This window comes from Musca domestica, unplaced genomic scaffold, assembly GCF_030504385.1.
Source record: "Musca domestica strain aabys unplaced genomic scaffold, Musca_domestica.polishedcontigs.V.1.1 186, whole genome shotgun sequence".
Classification (NCBI taxonomy): Eukaryota; Metazoa; Arthropoda; class Insecta; order Diptera; family Muscidae; genus Musca; species Musca domestica.
Genome location: NW_026712242.1, coordinates 963875 through 982932, shown reverse-complemented (window position 1 = coordinate 982932; position 19058 = coordinate 963875). Strand labels below are relative to the sequence as shown.

At 35.9% G+C, this 19058-nt stretch overlaps 1 protein-coding gene across 1 annotated transcript in view; it reads right to left on the bottom strand.

Annotated features, from left to right (window-relative positions):
• The window catches only part of LOC101887402 (rootletin), an 89663-nt gene that overhangs the window by 16030 nt on the left and 54575 nt on the right, over window positions 1-19058 (bottom strand). Inside the window, 7 exon segments of the mRNA XM_059121072.1 lie at window positions 4002-4214; window positions 4283-5016; window positions 5019-5371; window positions 5437-5630; window positions 5683-5867; window positions 10397-10464; window positions 10527-10754. Of these exon segments, the coding sequence (XP_058977055.1) occupies window positions 4002-4214; window positions 4283-5016; window positions 5019-5371; window positions 5437-5630; window positions 5683-5867; window positions 10397-10464; window positions 10527-10708 (1929 nt within the window). The 5' untranslated portion in view covers window positions 10709-10754.

Below are 19058 nucleotides of genomic sequence, written 5' to 3'. Positions count from 1 at the left end.
AACGGAATGACGAACTTAATACACCCTCCATACCTTTTTTGGTGGAGGGTATAAAAATCGGTGAATAATGTAACTAAAATCATAAAAATACCGAATATCGGGATGTACCGTTATATGGGACAATACCAAAACGTGGACCTACATAGCCCATTTTAAATACCAAAAGTCCTGCAGACTTAATATACATTTGAGTAAAATTTTATTAATCTACTTCATTTCGTTCGGAAGCTAGAGTAATTTCTACAGACGGACGGTCATCGCTAAATCGAAATAGAATTTGATGCTGATCATGATATATATACTTTGTCGGGTCTAAAATGTATATTCGGAATGACAAACTTAATATACCCTCCATATTACGGTGGAGGGTATAAAAAAATTATATACATGTACTTATAAGTTAACATAATATAAGTTAAGTTAAGTAAACATAATTTTGATGTTAACCATCTAACTACCATTAAAGTTGACCCTTTAAAAAGTAATACCTATTACCACAGGCTGACATACAGACATATGCATATTGTTCACGGATAAGTGAACATGTTTTTATAATAAAAGAAAATAGCGGGGCTACCTAGTGTAGATGAGAGGGATTTGTTAAATTGGGATCTTCTTAATACAGTCCACATGAAATAAGATAAGAAAATGTGGTGAGCAGACCTTCGAGTTAGAAATAAATAATACAGAATTTTCAATTGCTGCATGTGTTATGGTGGAGTTAGATTATGGGATGTAATCTTTACTCAGAATGATAAGCAAGTGCAGCTTGTTTGCTTGCCACATGTGAGATAGCTATGCGTGTGTATGACCTCCCCCTAAGGTTTATGGTGGCATGGTGCATATGCATGTGTACGGTTGGTATCTATCTCTTTCTCTCTCTCTCATTTACACTTAATTATAATTTAGGTTAAGTCATATTATCACAACTAGTTCTTAAGAAATATTTTTAATAAATAAATTTAGTGTCTTACAAACGCTCAAACAGAAAAGACGTTTGGTCTTTTAATTGATCCCAATTTACATTGGTCCACCGAGCCGGATCGGTAGAGGATAAATGTTGAAGAATTTGCCTTAACATCGAGGAAATTCTATCAGGCTAAAATTGGTCTTCAAGAGTGGAAAATTACCGAGCTAAAACTACAGCTGGAATTGTTCCCATACAGAAGAAATTTATAAGCCAAATAAAAGGATGCTGAGTCAGAAGGAGACTTCAGCACAGAAGACTGTGGTGGCGGTGCAAACCGAGGGGGCTTCATATTTGAAATCTTCAGAAAGAAGGGATGATGCATATGCCCAGGAGGACGAATCGGTGAAACGGCCGCCAATGATGAAAATAAAGGAAGATGTTGCCATTCTTCTCGAAATGATGGGTACCATTATGGAAATAATGAGTACCTTAAAGACGGAAGAAGCCATAGAAGGCGTATTTGACTTCGCCAAAGAAAAAATTATGGACGCGGCAAGAGACATAATATTGTATCCAGTCGTTCATAGGCGGTTTTTAGAGATGCTTCTAAAGAAGTCCAAACTAGCCGCTGCTATCAGAGCAAGTCAGCCGAATGGGACAGCGAGGCTGTATTTGGAAGATGTTAAGGTCATCCTTAAAGTCACGCAGGCTCTTAATGTGGAGACCAAAGAGAAACTCCTTGGCTTGAAGAAAAAAGTGGCCTACATAACATCCGAATTGGACAGCGAGCGAGAGGGGCGCGAAGCAGCGGTAGCCGTAATGAGAAAAATGGAAGGTGATATTAAGGAAATGGAGTTTGCCTTGATTTCACAGAAAGATGAAAAAGAAGATGCCCTCAAACTTGTCTCCAAATTGAAGGAGGAAGTCGAAAATGCTGTGTGTGTAGCCGAGGATACTAAGGACAAATTACGAGCGGCTAACCAGGAGGCAGAACGCGAGGGCAATGCGTTGAAGGCGGTAATAAGACAACTTAGTGATGAGTTGTCTTGTGCAAAAAGAGAACGACTTGCAGCTGCAACCGAACGTGACGAGTTGGCTGCAAATCTAGAAGCTGGTAAAGAAAAAGAAAGAAGGACATTTCTGCTGGAGGCTGAAATATTGCAACTTAAGGAAGAGTTGCTCATATCGCAGAAAACATCCAAAATCGAGGCTGATGAATTGGCTGCAAAATTAGTGGTCAATATCAACGAAGAAATGATGGTTGAAGAGGTTTATATGGAAGACCCAATTGCCAAAAAGGAATCAACTTTGGAAAAGGTAGATGAACAGGTCTCTGGAAAACTGGACACAGGGAGATTGGAAGAAGTCGAAGATAAACTGTTTGCCAGCGAGATGAAAACTAAGAAGAAAAGCAATATGCGTCGCTGGAATAATAAAATGCTGGAAGACGGTCAAGTTGTGATGAAGATGCCTAGTGGAAGTGGTGCAGCGAATAAAATACAAGCCGAGGTGACAGAAAATTATGAACGCTGGAACGATAAACTGTCCAAGGTCGGTCAGACGGCGCTTCCAGAGAAGGATGGAAACTTTGGCTACAGAAAGAAGACGACAGATAAAAAGGATTCGGCTTGGAAATTGAAGCCGGCAGATAAAGGAGGAGGGATGTTCAAGAGAGCCAGGCTGGAAAGATGGAGGAGTTACTTGGGTGTTATAACTTAACTTGTTTTCTCTTAAAATGTCACTTCTATTAGATCTATTTTATTGTTCATATTTGTAATTTTTATATTTTATATGTATTTTTGCCCCTGCCAAGAATGTTCACGGATAAGTGAACATGTTTTTATAATAAAAGAGAATAGCGGGGCTACCTAGTGTAGATGAGAGGGATTTGTTAAACTGGGATCTTCTTAATACAGTCCACATAAAATAAGATAAGAAAATGTGGTGAGCAGACCTTCGAGTTAGAAATAAATAATACAGAATTTTCAATTGCTGCATGTGTTATGGTGGAGTTAGATTATGGGACGTAATCTTTACTCAGACTGATAAGCAAGTGCAGCATGTTTGCTTGCCACATGTGAGATAGCTATGCGTGTGTATGACCTCCCCCTAAGGTTTATGGTGGCATGGTGCATATGCATGTGTACGGTTGGTATCTATCTCTCTCTCTCTCATTTACACTTAGTTATAATTTAGGTTAAGTCATATTATCACAACTAGTTCTTAAGAAATGTTTTTAATAAATAAATTCAGTGTCTTACAAACGCTCAAACGGAAAAGACTTTGTGTCTTTTAATTGATCCCAGTCTACACATATAGTCGTAGAATTTTACTCTGATCAAAAATTCATATCCTGGGTTGGGTCCTAAAAGATTATTTCTATGAATCACAAACAGAATGACAAACATCACATCCTGTTATTTTTCTCAATATTGACCAAGAACGTATATATCATTTCATAGAAATCAAGGGATATGAACATGTCTCTAATTTGGAAGGACAAAAAATTTGTCGATCAATATGAAATGAATTTATATTCCTAAAATGTGAATTCGTATACAAATTCTGTCAAATAGAATTCAATCGAACAAGATAATCTTAACAGTTGTAATTTTTACAATTTCGGAAATATTTGTTTCAAATATGTAGTAAGATATATTTATGTGTTCCAATATTTCTAACGGTGTATTCATAAAAATATCCAACAGCACCTTCCTCATCCACTGCTCGAACAAAACTAAATATTCTCCTAAAACCAATTTGACAATTGTGTTGATGAACACACAGATATCGCATGGGATACTCTTGGCCTACCCCTGCTTTATAGTCATGGTAGAATAATACAGGTAACAGCAAGTTCGGCGAGGGAAAACACAAAGATCCTATGAACGAACCCTAATGGGGGCGAACAACTGAAAATGAGGTGTTGGAACATTTTCTATGCCACTGTAAAGCGACTATAAAGAGTACTACAAGACTTAAGTTGGATATATTCTCCCTACTTAATATGGAGCCGTGGGAGATAGATTCATATAGAACATATCAATCTGCACTTGATCTGACCCAATTTGACCATATCAATTGCACTTACTTCTTCTTCGGCAAATTTCAGCTGATCCTTCAGATCGGATTCCCGTTCTACCGAGTCCTGTAGATCTCGCATCAACTGTTGAGGATCCTCTTGGGATCCACCTCGGGTCAGCGACTCCCTGGTGAATCTGGCATCGGCAGATGTTGATTTTCCCAAGGCTCCCAGCATTGGAGCCTTCTTCTTACCTGGATTTCGTAGTTCTTCCGCTTCAGACTGCAAGCAATAAGAGAACCATCAAGATTACAACACCCCAATACCACCTCAAACAACCCAACTATTACCTGTAATTTCTTCGACAATTCCTGCGAGAAACGCAACTCGTCTTCCAATTGCTTGATTCGAGCCTGCAGTTCAGCATTGCCGCTGTTCTGACGTTCCAACTCCAGCGATTCAATTTTGCGCTCACACTTTTTCAACTTGAAGCTCAGTATGCGGCAATTCTTTGTCGTCTTTTCGAGGTCCTTTTGCAAATTGGTTTTTGCCTTGACATCATCCTCACGGAATGTGTCCTGCAGTTCATCCATTTCGGCTTGCAGGTTCATTATCTCTTTCTTGGCCTCCTGGTTCTCTTCCATCAGCTCTTCGCATATTTGTTCGGCAGCCTGCAATTTTCGACGTAACTCATTCTCGGCGCTCTTCGGATTATTCTCCAGCTCTTTCATGCGGGTATTCAGTTTTCGCTTCTCCTCGGTAACTTTTTCCAGCTGTTCCTTAAGTTCGTTGACTTTCTGCTGCAGCATCAGGGCTTCGGAGGCGGCAGTGCGGTTTGGAGCCATGTCAATTGAAGCCAGGCGTCTTAACAAAATGTCGCTCTTTTCCCTTTCGGCCTTTTCGGCGCGTTGTTTCATGGCTTCCAGTTCCTTGCGCAGATTCTTTAGCTCATCCTGGGTGTCGTGCATCTCTGGACTTTCGGTCATCATCGACATGTTGTCGTTGCTGGGCTTCTTGCCTTGGTAGCTGTTATCTTTTATGTTGAGCATGAACGCTATATCCTGAGCAGTTTTTGTCGATCGGCCTCCTTTCGGCGTGCGGCCGAAGACGACGACGATGTTGTTGCCGAAGCTGTAGATGTGGATGTTGTAGTGGAGGACGACGAGGTAGTCTTTAGTTTGGTGGGAGTTGCTTTGGCAGGTACTGGCGGTAAGGCGGATTTTGAATCAAAAGCTGGAGCCGATGTTGGGCGTGCAGTCGATGTGGATGATGTCGTTGAACTGGACGAGGAGGAAACCTTCTTAGGGGGCAAAGCCGCATTTTTTGTTGCACTGCTACTGCTGCTGTTACTGGCACCGGCACTTGCTGACGACAAGGATTTTGTGCGTTCAGGTCGATCTGGGGGTGCTTTGCTTTCTCCATTTTCATTGCTGCTTTCCCTGTAAAGGAAATCCAATGAAAACGCTCAATAAGAAATTTTCAAGTTTAAAATGTCAATACCCACCCTTCGTTCTTTCGTGGCACCGACCGTTCACGACTCGACTCTCGGGAATTTTGACTCCTCTGTTTTTTCAACAGATTCATTTTCCTCACCCTTTCGGCCAAACTATCGGTCGACAAAATTACCAAATCCTCCGGAATATTTTTCGAAGATGAAGACGGTGTCGATGCCGAACTTTGAAGCAATGAATTTTCCACCTGGAAAATTGATTTAAGATTGGGAGCACAGTTTAGGGACAACGTTACTCACCTCCTTCAGATCCAACGTTGTCGTGTGACGCCTCTGTGGAACCGGCAATTTGATGGTGACGTTGACCTCGTTGTCATCAGCGGCCGCTGCCGGCTTGCCACTGGAACGGGGCGTGGCCCGTGCCTTGTCATCGGCCTCGTCGATGTCGGGCGTCGAGGCCCATGACTGTGGCCGTTTCTTCAGCTCTACATTGAAGTGGACAACTTTGGTTGAGTAAACATTCGCAGAGACGGCGGTGCATGCATGCGTTGCACAAAACAGTACGTTACGTTTACGAGAGTGTGCGTGTGTGAGTAAAGTAAATTGCGGTTGGCCGTAATGTGCAATTGTGGTATTATTTGTGGTAAATGTTCATATTTGTCATTAGTCACCAATCAAACCATTTAAAATATTGTTAAATTACGATATGGCCGGGCGAACGAGGGTGCGAGCCAAAACAACCATTCAGCGTACCAAACCATGGAGTGGTGGACGCAAAAACGGACGGAGGCGGCCAATTACACAAATTCCAGTGATATTATTTTTTGTTTTATTTGTTTGTGTGGAAACACACACAGGCGCGCGAGCAGTCGACCACATATCGAATCGTGTAAAACATGAAGTTATGTCGCAAAGTAGTAGTGATGGTAGTAGTGGTAGTGGTAGCATAGTAGTGGTAGTAGTAGTAAAAGAAATTACGGTGGTAGTAAAAGTTGAAAAATAAATCGTGGTTATGATGATGGCGATGATGACATTGGTGGCCGCACATCACACGTAAGGCGATAATGCACAGAAACGATACGAGAACAAAATAATGAATGTCAGTTAATTTGAGAAACACAATTACGGGCGCAGTAGTGAACAATTTCAGAAGAAGTTCGATATTCCAGTTCTAAAACGAATACGCTGTTTGTAATTCAGTTTATTTTTATACCCTACACCACAAGGTGTTCAGGGTATTATGTCTTTGTGCATTTGTTTGTAACAGGCAAAAGGAAACGAGATAGACCCATAGTTCCTTTTGATGATCTGCATAGAATCACTTTCTGAGTTGATTTATGTCCGTCTGTCCGTCCGTCCGTCCGTCCATGTATTCTTGTGAACAAAATGCAGGTCGCATTTATTATCCGATTGAGATGAAATTTTGCAAACAACATTTGTTTGGCCCAAGGACGAACCCTATTGAAATTGAAAATAATCGGTAAAAATTTAGATATAGCTCCCATATATATCTTCGTCCGATTTGCCTTTTATTGTGCACCAAACGTGTAATATCTGCCCGAATAGTATGGAATTTTGCACATACAACCAAATTAGGCCTGAAAATAAGTATGCCAAATTTTATCGAAATCGGTTCAGATATAGCTATAGCTCCCATATATATTGTTCATCCGATTTGTTATTTTTGTCCTCCGCAGCCGTAATATGCACTCTGTAACAACAATATTTGGGGAAATATATCAAATGCAGCTCAGAAATACCTTTGCTAAATTTTATCGAGATCGGTTCAGATTTGGATATATATTGTGCACCAAACGTCTAATATTTGTCCAAATGGGATGGAACATACGACCGAATTTAGTCTAGAAGGTAGTATGCCAAATTTGGTGAAGATCGGTTCAGATATAGTTATAGCTCCCATATATATTGTTCATCCGATTTATTGTATTTGTTACCCACAGCCCTAATATGCACTCCGTATCAACGATATTCAGGGAAATATATCAAATACAGCTCAGAAATATCTTTGCCAAATTTTATCGAGATCGGTTCAGATTTGGATATAGTTCCCATATATATTTTTATCCGATTTCAAATTAATTTCGCACCAAATGGGCAATACAAGTCCGAATTTAAAAGATACAAATGCTTCGGCATATTTAGTCCTTTGAATTTTAAATTATAACTATAATCATAGCGTGTATGATTGAATTCTCCCATAAAAACTTTTAATTATTAAGTGGAGCTCAACTAAATTAGGAAAGTGGTGTAGGGTATCATAAAATCGGCCCCGCCCGACCTTAGGACTTTCTTTACTGGTTTCATGTTAGACCCTACACAAAATACAAATATATTCTTGATGAGCGTAAAATTTCATGTCCAACTAGGCAGCAGGCAGGTTCATTTCGTGAATGGGCCCATGTCGGTTCACGTTTTCGTATAGCCCCCATACTACGATACCTTCTGTTATTCTTTATTTTAGGGATTCAGTACTTAGAGGTCGTAATGAGTTTTAACGGTTTTACAGTTTGCAATGGGATCAAAGTCCGGTGGCAAAAGCTTGCCCGAATAGATCCATATTTTCTAATATCGCTTTATTGCGGTATCTTCGAATAGTCTATACTTTAGCCAGATTTTTTTAAAATTGCCCAGGTAATATCATGCTACCATGCTATCCTTGGTACAATTACATTTTTTTCTTTTATGTCCCTTCATTGTCAAATTTATATTTTGTAGTTCGTTCTTAAATATGGGCGTACGCTGGCAAGAGTTTTTCATTAATTTCAGACCAAGTATTTTGTTATTTTCCCGCCTGTTAGAGGGTATACAAGTCAAGAATATCATCGAAAACAGAAAAATAACAAGTAAAAAAGCAGTGAGTTCGGCCGGGCCGAACTATGAATACCCTCCACCATTTGGGACGAATTAGAAAATTTTCAAAAAATAAAATCCATTTAAAATTCTGTTAAAATCTTTAAAGTACCTAATATCGGAAGGTGCCGATATATGGGGGGATATACGATATTATGGACCTATATAGACAAATCTATGTCTGGGGGTAAAGTACTCACAAAGAACTTCTTGTGTAGAATTTCAGACAATTCCTTCGAAAAATTGTCAAAATACCGAATTTTGGGGGGTACCGTTATATGGGGGATATACGATATCGTAGACCTATATAGAAAATTCTCTTCCAAGGTAAAAAGTACTCACAGCGAACTCATCGTGTGGAATTTCAGACAATTCCATGGGAAAATGTGGCTGATATCATCAAAATACAGAATATCGGGGTACCGTTATATGGGGGATATACGATATCGTGGACCTATATGGACAATTCTCTTTCAGGGGGTAAAATACCCACACAGAATTCCTTTTGTGGAATTTTAGACAATTTCTAAACTCGTCAAAATACCGAACATCGGGGAGTACCGTTATATGGGGGCTATACGATATCGTGGACTCATATAGACAATTCTTTTTCATGGAGTAAAGTACTCACAAGGGACTCCTTTTGTGGAATTTCAGACAATTCTATTGAAAAATGTGGGTAAAATCATCTAAATACCGAATATCGGGGTACCATTATATGGGGGCTATACGATGCTCATCTTCGAACTTGACCTGTCTGTAGACAAAAGAGAGATTTGTGCAAAATTTTGGCTCCTATCTAAATTCGTTTTGACTGTAGCGTGATTACAACAGACGGACAGACGGACGGACGGGGCTAAATCGTCTTAGAATTTTACGCTGATCAAGAATATATATACTTTGTTTGTCCTAAAATGATTATTTCGATGAGTTGCAAACGGAATGACGAACTTAATATACCCTCCATACTATGTATGGTGGAGGGTATAAAAAAAATAATCTGATAAGTCATGTAAGACTTAATTAAAATGGTTGAATGAAACTAAACCTTGTCTGCTACAATACAGGTAAACAATTCGCATCTCTCATTTATAGTCTAGTTGACATTAAATGCGTTTCCAGAAATTGCAAGTGTAAGTTTTCGTTGCAGTACAGAATTCAGATAGCAGATATTGTCAAAATGTTGGCAATATTTTCAGCTGGTAGTTTTGCGGATATGATCCTTAAAGGCGGACCTAAAGTAAAAACTCATTTGATGCCTACACAAGAACTAATATCACCGAAAACGCTTCCTTTAGATAAAGGGTTTGAAATATTTATATTTATATGTTTAAGTCCAAGAACAGAGAAATAAATTTTGGTATTCCTGAGATATGGAATGTAAAACAGCTTTAACGTGCCAAAGAACATTTATTATTTTTGTAAAATCTACCACTCGTCATAGGAAAATATTTTAGGTATGAAAATATATTTTATTTGAAAAATTACAAGGTCAAGTTCGTCAGAAAAGGGTTGCCAAATTCAAATTAGCAAATGTGTTTGCCTGTGTTGTTTTGCCATACAAAATTGTTTCAAATTTGGTATTTGAATCTCACAATAGCAAAAACTTATGTAGATGGAAAATGTCTATGTAGTTTCACGATTTGGTACCGCACTTTATGGCATTTTGAAGACTTTTACTTTAATCTGCAACGGATTTCACTGGCAACAAGTAAACTACATTAAGTTCGGCCGAGTATCTGGATTCACAGTTTATTGTAACTACGGGACCTAATGAAGAAGTTACGTAACCACCGGCAACTTTCCATTTGAAGATCAACCCGTCAGACTTTTGTCATTTCCTTACTGTTACAACGCGGTTTACTTTTAATTCATTGCCATCTTTTCCAACACTTTTTCTGAAATTGTTCCACTGTGCAAATTATCCAACTGCTTCAGTACCAACTAATTTAACTACAAACAAAATAAACTGATTATTTCTAAAATATATGTACGTATGTATGTGTGTAATGCATTTGTGCCAAATACTACCAAAAGAAACAAGACATGCTATAAATTTTGTTAGAGAATTTGGAAAATCAGTTGTAATTAATTAATCGTTGCTATAGGAGAGGAAAATGGTTCCTCTCTTTCTCTTCCATACCAATATCATTGCTACTGCCATTCAGGGACGACAAGTTTTGCGTTGAAGTCCACGTTCGTGAAGATGGCCTTAGAGAGAAAGGTTTGAGAAGTATTATAAATTTAGAAGAGCGGGAAGTTTTATTCCTTACCTTGAATTCAGGCCATCGGAGAGATTTGGCGATGATGCAGCTACATCTTCGATGCCTCTTCGTCCACCATGCTCTTTGTAGTCACGAAAACAGCGCTTGCATCTCGTCGGATACCGGGTCTGTGGATGAAAGCCCAAGGGACATAGCTGATCTCCTTTCAGTGATGGATATAAATGATGCATTTAATTAACGGATAAACTTTCAAACTCAAAGACATATGTATGGGTCCTACAAAAGGAAAGACAAAAGTGAAGGATGTTCAGCTGATAGAATGGCAAAAAAGAAAAAATATAAGTAAAACAAGGCTCTGCACTCTAAATATGTTAATGAATTTTCGTTTCTTAACTTGGCTCTCTGACTAAAATATTTTATTTAAGCTTTTACCAATTAGAGTACAAGGGGTTAACGGTTTTGTTTTAGAAGCATGTATCTCCTTAAAAAGTAGATACGATATGCAATATTTAGTTTTTAGATAGCTTCATAACTTATCTCAATATTATTGATCTTCTACATCCACCACGAAATTGTCTTCAAAACGTTCTGAGTCTAAACTATTGAATAATTGACCATATGTCAAAGGTTTTATTTCATACCCATGATCGAGTGCTTTTCCCAAGAAAATTATGTGATTCAGAATCGAGGTTTTCTAAATTGTGTAATTTTGAACTGATGGACACATTTTTTATTCTATGGTTTATTACATGGAACTAGTGCACTTTCTTGCTATAACATTACAAACTTTGGACCTGTTTGAGCCTAAACGTGGCTATTGGTCAAAATGTGTCGAGGATAAGGCCATAACTTCTGAGTTAGTCGAAATAATTTAAGAGTGAACGCTTCGCTTTTCAACGGTGCTCTCATTTAATAACTTTTACAAAGAGAATTTTCCTTGCGCAACTCCAGATATTCTGTCATACATTCTTACACTGGCCGAATATGGAAAGTAGACGCTAAGATTCCCATTAAATTAATTTCAACCCATCATACATAGAATGGAGCGCATATTAATTTCGTCTTTGTACCCCCACACCGTACTTTGGATCGTATATTAAATTTGTCATTCCTTATTTAACTCATCGACAAAATAATCTAAGACCCAAAAAAGTATGTATCATGGTAGAATTAAGTAGGTAAAGTCATACAATCATATGTTTACAATTTTTCCAAAATTATTCGTTTGAAAACATCTCACTGTCCAAATTTATATTTACAAATCCGTAGTATGCATAGAAATCGGAGAAGGAACTCTTTTTTATTTCATAATGGGCAGTTATCTCTCCGATTGTCCTAGAAGGAAGACAACTGTTTAACTTTAATATCATCAGCCAGATTCATTGCGTCTCAAATTATCAACCAACATATTGGTCTTCGTGCCTAGACAAAACACCAGGGGCTGGATTCTCTTTAAAAGTTTTCATTTCATATTTTCAAAGAACGATAATTGAGGTCCAATCTAATAGAGATCAAATAGCTGTATTTCCCGTCTTGTATCTGTCGACTGTTCACAAATGAATACTCTAGCTGGATGAAGTACAAACACATTTGGAACGAGTAGAAAACTTTACTTGGATCCTTAATGACGGGTTTGTGAATAATTAAATTAAATCAAATCAAGTTAAAAACAAGTGACAGTCGAACGAGGTGATAGCCTACAACACTAGAATTTACGTTGAACTTTCTGTAGATGTGATACCCTTTTTACTAAAATGAACGAACTCCTCAATACATTGGAATACAGAATAATTGGAATACTTCAAAAAGGATTCATAGTTCACTCCATTTTAATGTTCATTCCCAATTTAAATGGAGATGTTACGACCATTGGATCCTCCTATCCATGGTAAAATTAAGAAGGAAAAGTCATTTCAAACAAGCATGCCCATCTCTGCATTTTTCGTCATTTACCTTGTCAAAATTCACTGCATTTAAACTAGATTTCCATCTCTGATTTGTGTATTTACAATGGATTATAAATATATCTTTTAAAAATGTGTTTGCATGACTTTACCTTCATGATTCTGCCATGCTCCTATCCAAAACCTACAATGTCAAAAAGAATTTAATCACAGAAACTCACATCTCTTTTTTCAAAATTTATAGTTTTTATCCATTGCTGTCTTGAAATAATGTGATATATTCATGCAATCGATTTATATTTTACGATACTGATGGTGACAATTGCCCTACATTAATGTCATTTGTTGTTTCAAAGGAAATTTAAAAGAATATTTTTAAACATCGATTCCTCTATCAATGAAACGATTATTATTGCATTATTTCTTAATCATAATTTTGAAACACTTTTATTTGTGTTTTGGGCCGCCGTTTCTTCGTTGGGCGTCCATGAAACAGATTTGATGGTTACAATGTAACATGTTAGAATGGAGATCGTTGTATGAGTGGTTTATTCAAATTCATTCTGACTTAGGTTCTATGTTTGAGAAGCGAAACTGTCGTCTAGAACGCAGTTATTTACTAACGTAATGGCTAAGTTGTCTATATTAGTACTAATTTAAATAGAATACAAGGTTGCATGATTTGGGATTAAATATAAATGTACAAGAATAAGACGGGTTGCTTCAATTTGTAATTTCGATGGGAAGCGACTGTCAGCATAAAAAGTAATCCCTGTCGAATGAAAAATTTTAGTTTTTTACACAAAATTGTAGTCCATTTCACTAGCTAAATATTATCCCATGATCATTCGAATGGTAGTTTTAGGTAAATGTCATACCCTAAAGCAAAATCATCTAATGCGCACAATTAATTTCGAAGAAAGTGTCCGATTTGAACAAAACTTTGTACATCGTACTATTTTGTCCCCTACAGGGTCCATTGATGGCCTTGAATATACAGGTTCAGATGAAAAAACTGCATCCAACTTCAGACTCCTGTCATTTCTACTGCTGTTAAATTTATTCCAGTTACAGCCCGCGTCGCAGTGGGCGAAAAATGATTCGTAAGCTGAACATATCGCAATATTCCAAAGAGGTCGGGTGAAAATGTGCACCTTCGTACTCAGCACGCACCAACCAAGAATGGTTACAAAATGAGGTTTCTCGCTTCATTTCCAGCGCACAATGGCCACCAAAACTTTCGGATACCAATCCGTTGGAATATTGTGTCTGGAGTATTTTGGAAAACAAGGTTGGCACTAAAAAATACCAAAGTGTCGATCACCTCAAGCAAGCGCTTCGCCGGGAATGGGCCAAAATACCGCAGAGCAACATTCGGGCAGCATGTGACAAAGGTGATCAATTCGAACAAATCTAAACTTATTCTAAAATTTGATGTTATTTCTGAAATTGTTTGCTTTCATTCAATAAAATTAAAAAAAATGTAAAAATTATGGCGTTTGACTTTGTTGCAGTTTTGACCGTTGATTGCTTAGGGTTGAAGCCAACAGACCATTCCGAATTGGGGCTAATTGTCTCAATCCGCCTAGCCGTTCTTAAGTTATGAGCGTGAAATCCATTCTGCAACAATTCCACAACTTTTGATTTTTGCAATTTCGGAAGTATTTCTCAAACTTTTCGTTCGTGAAAACCTTTACTGCAATTACAAACAAGAGAATGTAATCCATATCGCCACATCCGCTCTAAATTAATGAGTTAATATATAAATATATATATATATATATATATATATATATATATATATATATATATATATATATATATATATATATATATATTATATATATATATATATATATATATATATATATATACATATTTATCGATGCACACGAGTGTATTTGGCCAGTAGGCACGTTAAGTTCGTAAATACGCCATGTTGTTATTGTATAGACCCCAAATAACGATACTTCCCGATATTCGGTATTTTGATAATTTGAGCGACATTATTCTGAATTGAACCTCCGCACAGAGGGGTGAAATCACCAATCACGGAGATTAATTGAAAAATAAAATTCGTCTCTTGGAATAAATGTTTTTAAACTATTACAGAACACTAAATTCTACTTCAGTACCGAAAATTTCAAAGTCATACGTTGTTTAGTTTTTTAATTACACAGTGGCAAAGTTAAGAAATATTTCACTTTTTCGCAAGAAGAAGGAAAAAATTTGTCTTTGTTTTTTTTTTTTTTTTTGAATTGCAATAATTTAGTTTTTTTTTCATCAAAAGTTATTATTTTAAAATTCAAACATCGAATAGAGGTTGTTATCAGTGTTTTAGAATAAAAAAGTTTTAAAAATAATGATGTAAAAATATTTTAAAAATTAATTCATATTCGAAAAGTATGTGGAGTTTTAAAAAATAATATCGAGAAGGTCTTTGTACAAAATACTTTGTACATACTTTTGAGTGCGATTGAGGCGCTGGGAAAATGTAGCAATAAAAAATAAATGTTCTAAAATTAAATATTTCCCAGCCGCAATAAAATATCACATATGAAGAATTCAGTGATCTTGTGCGCTGACGCATACGATAATGTGTGAGATAATAAAGGTTATGACCCACAGGCACAGATATCGATGCGCTCAGTAGATGCACAAGACCACTTGAATGAAATTACAAGCAGCCGTGCAATGTTCTCCATTCAGTATTAGAATAGATAAGAACAATTGTGTGGCTGCGACTAGGTTAAGTTAGATTAGTTTCAGTAGTACGTAAGGAAAATATTTTAGAAATAAAATTAGAATTGAATCAACAGCCAAACCTTTCGGTTGGTTTTCTTTTCTCATTCAGTCTTAACATTTTAATTTTGTATTTTAGAATGGAATGTCATCTTTCATAATCAACAAAAGCTCGTGCCCTTTTTTGCCGTTTTTGTTTAATTTAAAAAATGGTGAAAATAGTCAACTGATTTTGCGGTGAATGTACCTTGATCTTGTTCTCTGTTTTATTCTTTTTTTTTGTTGGTCTTTCTAAAGAAGTATCTATTGGGTTTTTATCCTGTTATTAACTGGAACTCTAAACTATATATAAAACTATACATAAAAGTATTTCAGTCTCCTTTAAAAAATCAGTGGTGAGGTTACTTATTTCACCCTCAATTTTGACTGATGATCCAATTTAAGACAATAAGAGAGATGTAAAGGAGGATGGTAAGGATGATTTTTTACATGTCAGTCACATATATATTTTTTTTTTTCTAAATATATTATAAGGTTTTAGTCTATATCAGATAGGAATGCTTAATTGCTAGCCAATTTTGTATATATTTTTTTATAATTATTCCTTTCCTCATAAAAATATGTAGTATTTTTGTCTTCAGATTTAGAAGGTTTTACAAAGGATAAATAATTTTTTTGGCTTAACTCAAATTTTGGATTTATATAGGGAATTTTTGTAATATTTCCATCCATCCATTGGGAGACAAAATACCAAATAATAAGTTTGTAAAAATCGTAATATTAGGAAGTACCATTATATATTTTGCTGAGAGAAATTCCCAAAATACATAAAATTTGGAAGTGCCGTTATATACGGTCAATACTTAATAGTGGATTTATCTTCACAAAATTTAGCAGGGAGAGATTTTGTCCGCTCAGAACTCAAAATGTCAAGATACTCATGACATAGACAAAAGAAAATATAGACAACGAAATGTTCTCACCGTTTATCTTCGAAATAAATCGGATCAGCAGATGTCGTCTATATCGTTTCAGGGGTTTGAGTGGGAATATTGAAGTCACTCAATTCTAAAACGTTAAAAATAACAAAACTGTAGGATATTTCTCAGTTGAAAATTGTTGTAAATAAAAGAAATGTCAAAAGTACGTTATGACATCGAAAAATTCCGAAATAATCAACTTAAATTCTTGAAAAACGAACGAAAATGTGTTTTCGAAGTCGAGTGGCTTGAACGCGTAAATAAGCATGTTGACTATGCAAAACATGATGAGAGCCACCTGGATAAAAAAAAACAAAACTAACTTTTCGTTGTCTATATCTTCATTTGTCTATGCTCATGATTGCGTTTGAAATTGTGGCCGAAACCTTCGAAATACCAAAAATCAGGAAGTTACGCTATATGGGGGCCTTACCAAAACGTGGGCCGATATGTCCCATTTTTAATGCCAAACATATTAGAGGTAATATGAATGTCTGAGCAAAATTTCAGAGCGATAAAATGCTTCCCTGAACTAATCTCCGTTTTTTTCGTTATTTAGATGATATTAGCGACATTAGATACAAAGGTGACCGTACCTAATGTGACCGATTGATTTGATGCTCACATTGCAGTCAAATATTTGACAAATTTTGTTTGTTCAAACAGTCGTAAAATAATGCTATGGGAAAACAAGTTTGACACATGTTCACATTGTTTAAATATATTTTGCCAATGAAACTGTTGGATCAAACTGCGAGGAAACATAGGTTTATTATATATATATATATATATATATATCTATATCTATAAAGAGGAAAATGTTTGTATGTTTGTTTGTTTGTTTGTTTGTTTGTTTGTAATTTATGGACTCGAAAACCGCTGAATAGATTTTCCTGAAAATTTCCATATATACTGCAACATCGCCTGAAAGTAATATAGGCTATATACATTTTTGAATTTCCACTTGGAACTGGAGATATAGCATCAGAATCGGAGGTACCTCCCAAAAATTTAGATTTTATATGCACATATCTATTGATTGGTTGAAGATACAGTCTCCAAATTTGGAATACGTAACGGAATTTGGAACAAAAATAAGTTTGCCAAATTATATTGTAATCGGTTAGGATTTGGATATAGCTCCCATATATATATTCGACCGATTTCGGTCATTTGATGCCTCAAACTCAATATGAATGTTCGATTCCAATGAAATTTGGAATGTGTGACGGGATTTGATCCGAAAATAAATTTGTCAAATTATATTGAAATCGGTTCAGATTTGGATATAGCTCCCATATATATTTTCGGCCGATTTCAAGCATTTGATGCACCAAACACGCTATGTATCCCCAATTGCAATGAAATTTGAACCGTGTGAAAGATTTTATCTAAAAAAATTGATTTCCCAAATTATATTGAAATCGGTTCAGATTTGGATATAGCTCCCATATATATTTTCGACCGATTTTATGTGTTTGATGCACCAAACACGCTATGTATCTCTAATTTCAATGAAATTTGGAATGTGTAGTGGAAATTAAAACAAATATACATTTGTCAAATTATATTGAAATCGGTTCAGATTTGGATATAGCTCTCATATATATTTTCGACCGATTTCATGTATTTTATGCACCATTCACGATATGTATGTTCGATTCCAAAGAAATTTGGAATATGTAACGGGATTTTGATTAGAAAATAAATTAGTGAAATTATATTAAAATCGGTTCAGATTTGGATATAGCTCCCATATATTTTTTCCGCCGATTTCACATATTTGATGCACTCAAAGCGAGAGAGACAAAATCTGGCAGCAGAAAAAATTACCAAATTATATTGAAATCAGTTGAGGTTTGGGTATAGCTAACCGATTTCATACATGTTATGCACCAAACATGATATATATGAACGATACCAATGAAATTCAGAATGTGTGGCGGAATTTGGTTACAATAATATGTAACATTTATTATTGTAACCAAATTCCGCCAAATTAATTGGAAATTAGTTAAGATTTGGATATAGCTCCCATATATATATTCTCCGCCGATTTCACATATTTGACGCACCAATTTCAATTTGAAATATGAAAGGTGTGGCGGAATTTGGTGTAAAAGTAATTTTTTTAAAATTATATATAAATCGGATCAGATTGGGATATGATTTTAATAAGAACCATTGACCCACAACGCCTTAGGCTAACACTAAAAAACAACACAACAATTGATTTGAAATACGCTTATTACGGCGAAGTATGTTGCTATCTCCAATTCACTAATTGCAATAGAAATGCCACTCAACTTCAAAAGATTGCAGTTTACTGCACGCTTGGTATTTGCTATGAAATACATAAATCCGAAGGACAAACCCTTCGTGTATGTATGTCATGTTACTGCTTTTCTAATGGTTTTGGTTACTTACGCATTAAAGTAGTGCAATATTTTTTTTTTTTAATTTTTAAATTTGTTTTTTTTTTTAACCAACATATATTCGTAAAAAAAATTTTGAATGCATATAAAATCCAAAGGGGGTAGCGAAGCGCACCGGGTTCAGCTAGTATATATATATATATTTATATATATATATATATATATATATATATATATATATATATATATATATATATATATATATATATACTAGCTGAACCCGGTGCGCTTCGCTACCCCTGTTGATTTTATATGCATTCAAAATTTTATTTACGAACATATGTTGGACAAAGAAAAACAAATTTAAAAATTAAAAAAAATAAATATTGCACTAATTTAATGCGTTAATAAACAAAATCATTACAAAAGCAGTAACATGACATGCATACACGAAGGATTTGTCCTTTGGATTTATTTATTTCATAGCAAATACAAAGCGTGCAGGAAACTGCAATTTTTTAAGTAGAGTGGCATTTCTATTGCAATTAGTGAATTCGAGATAGCAACATACTTCGCCGT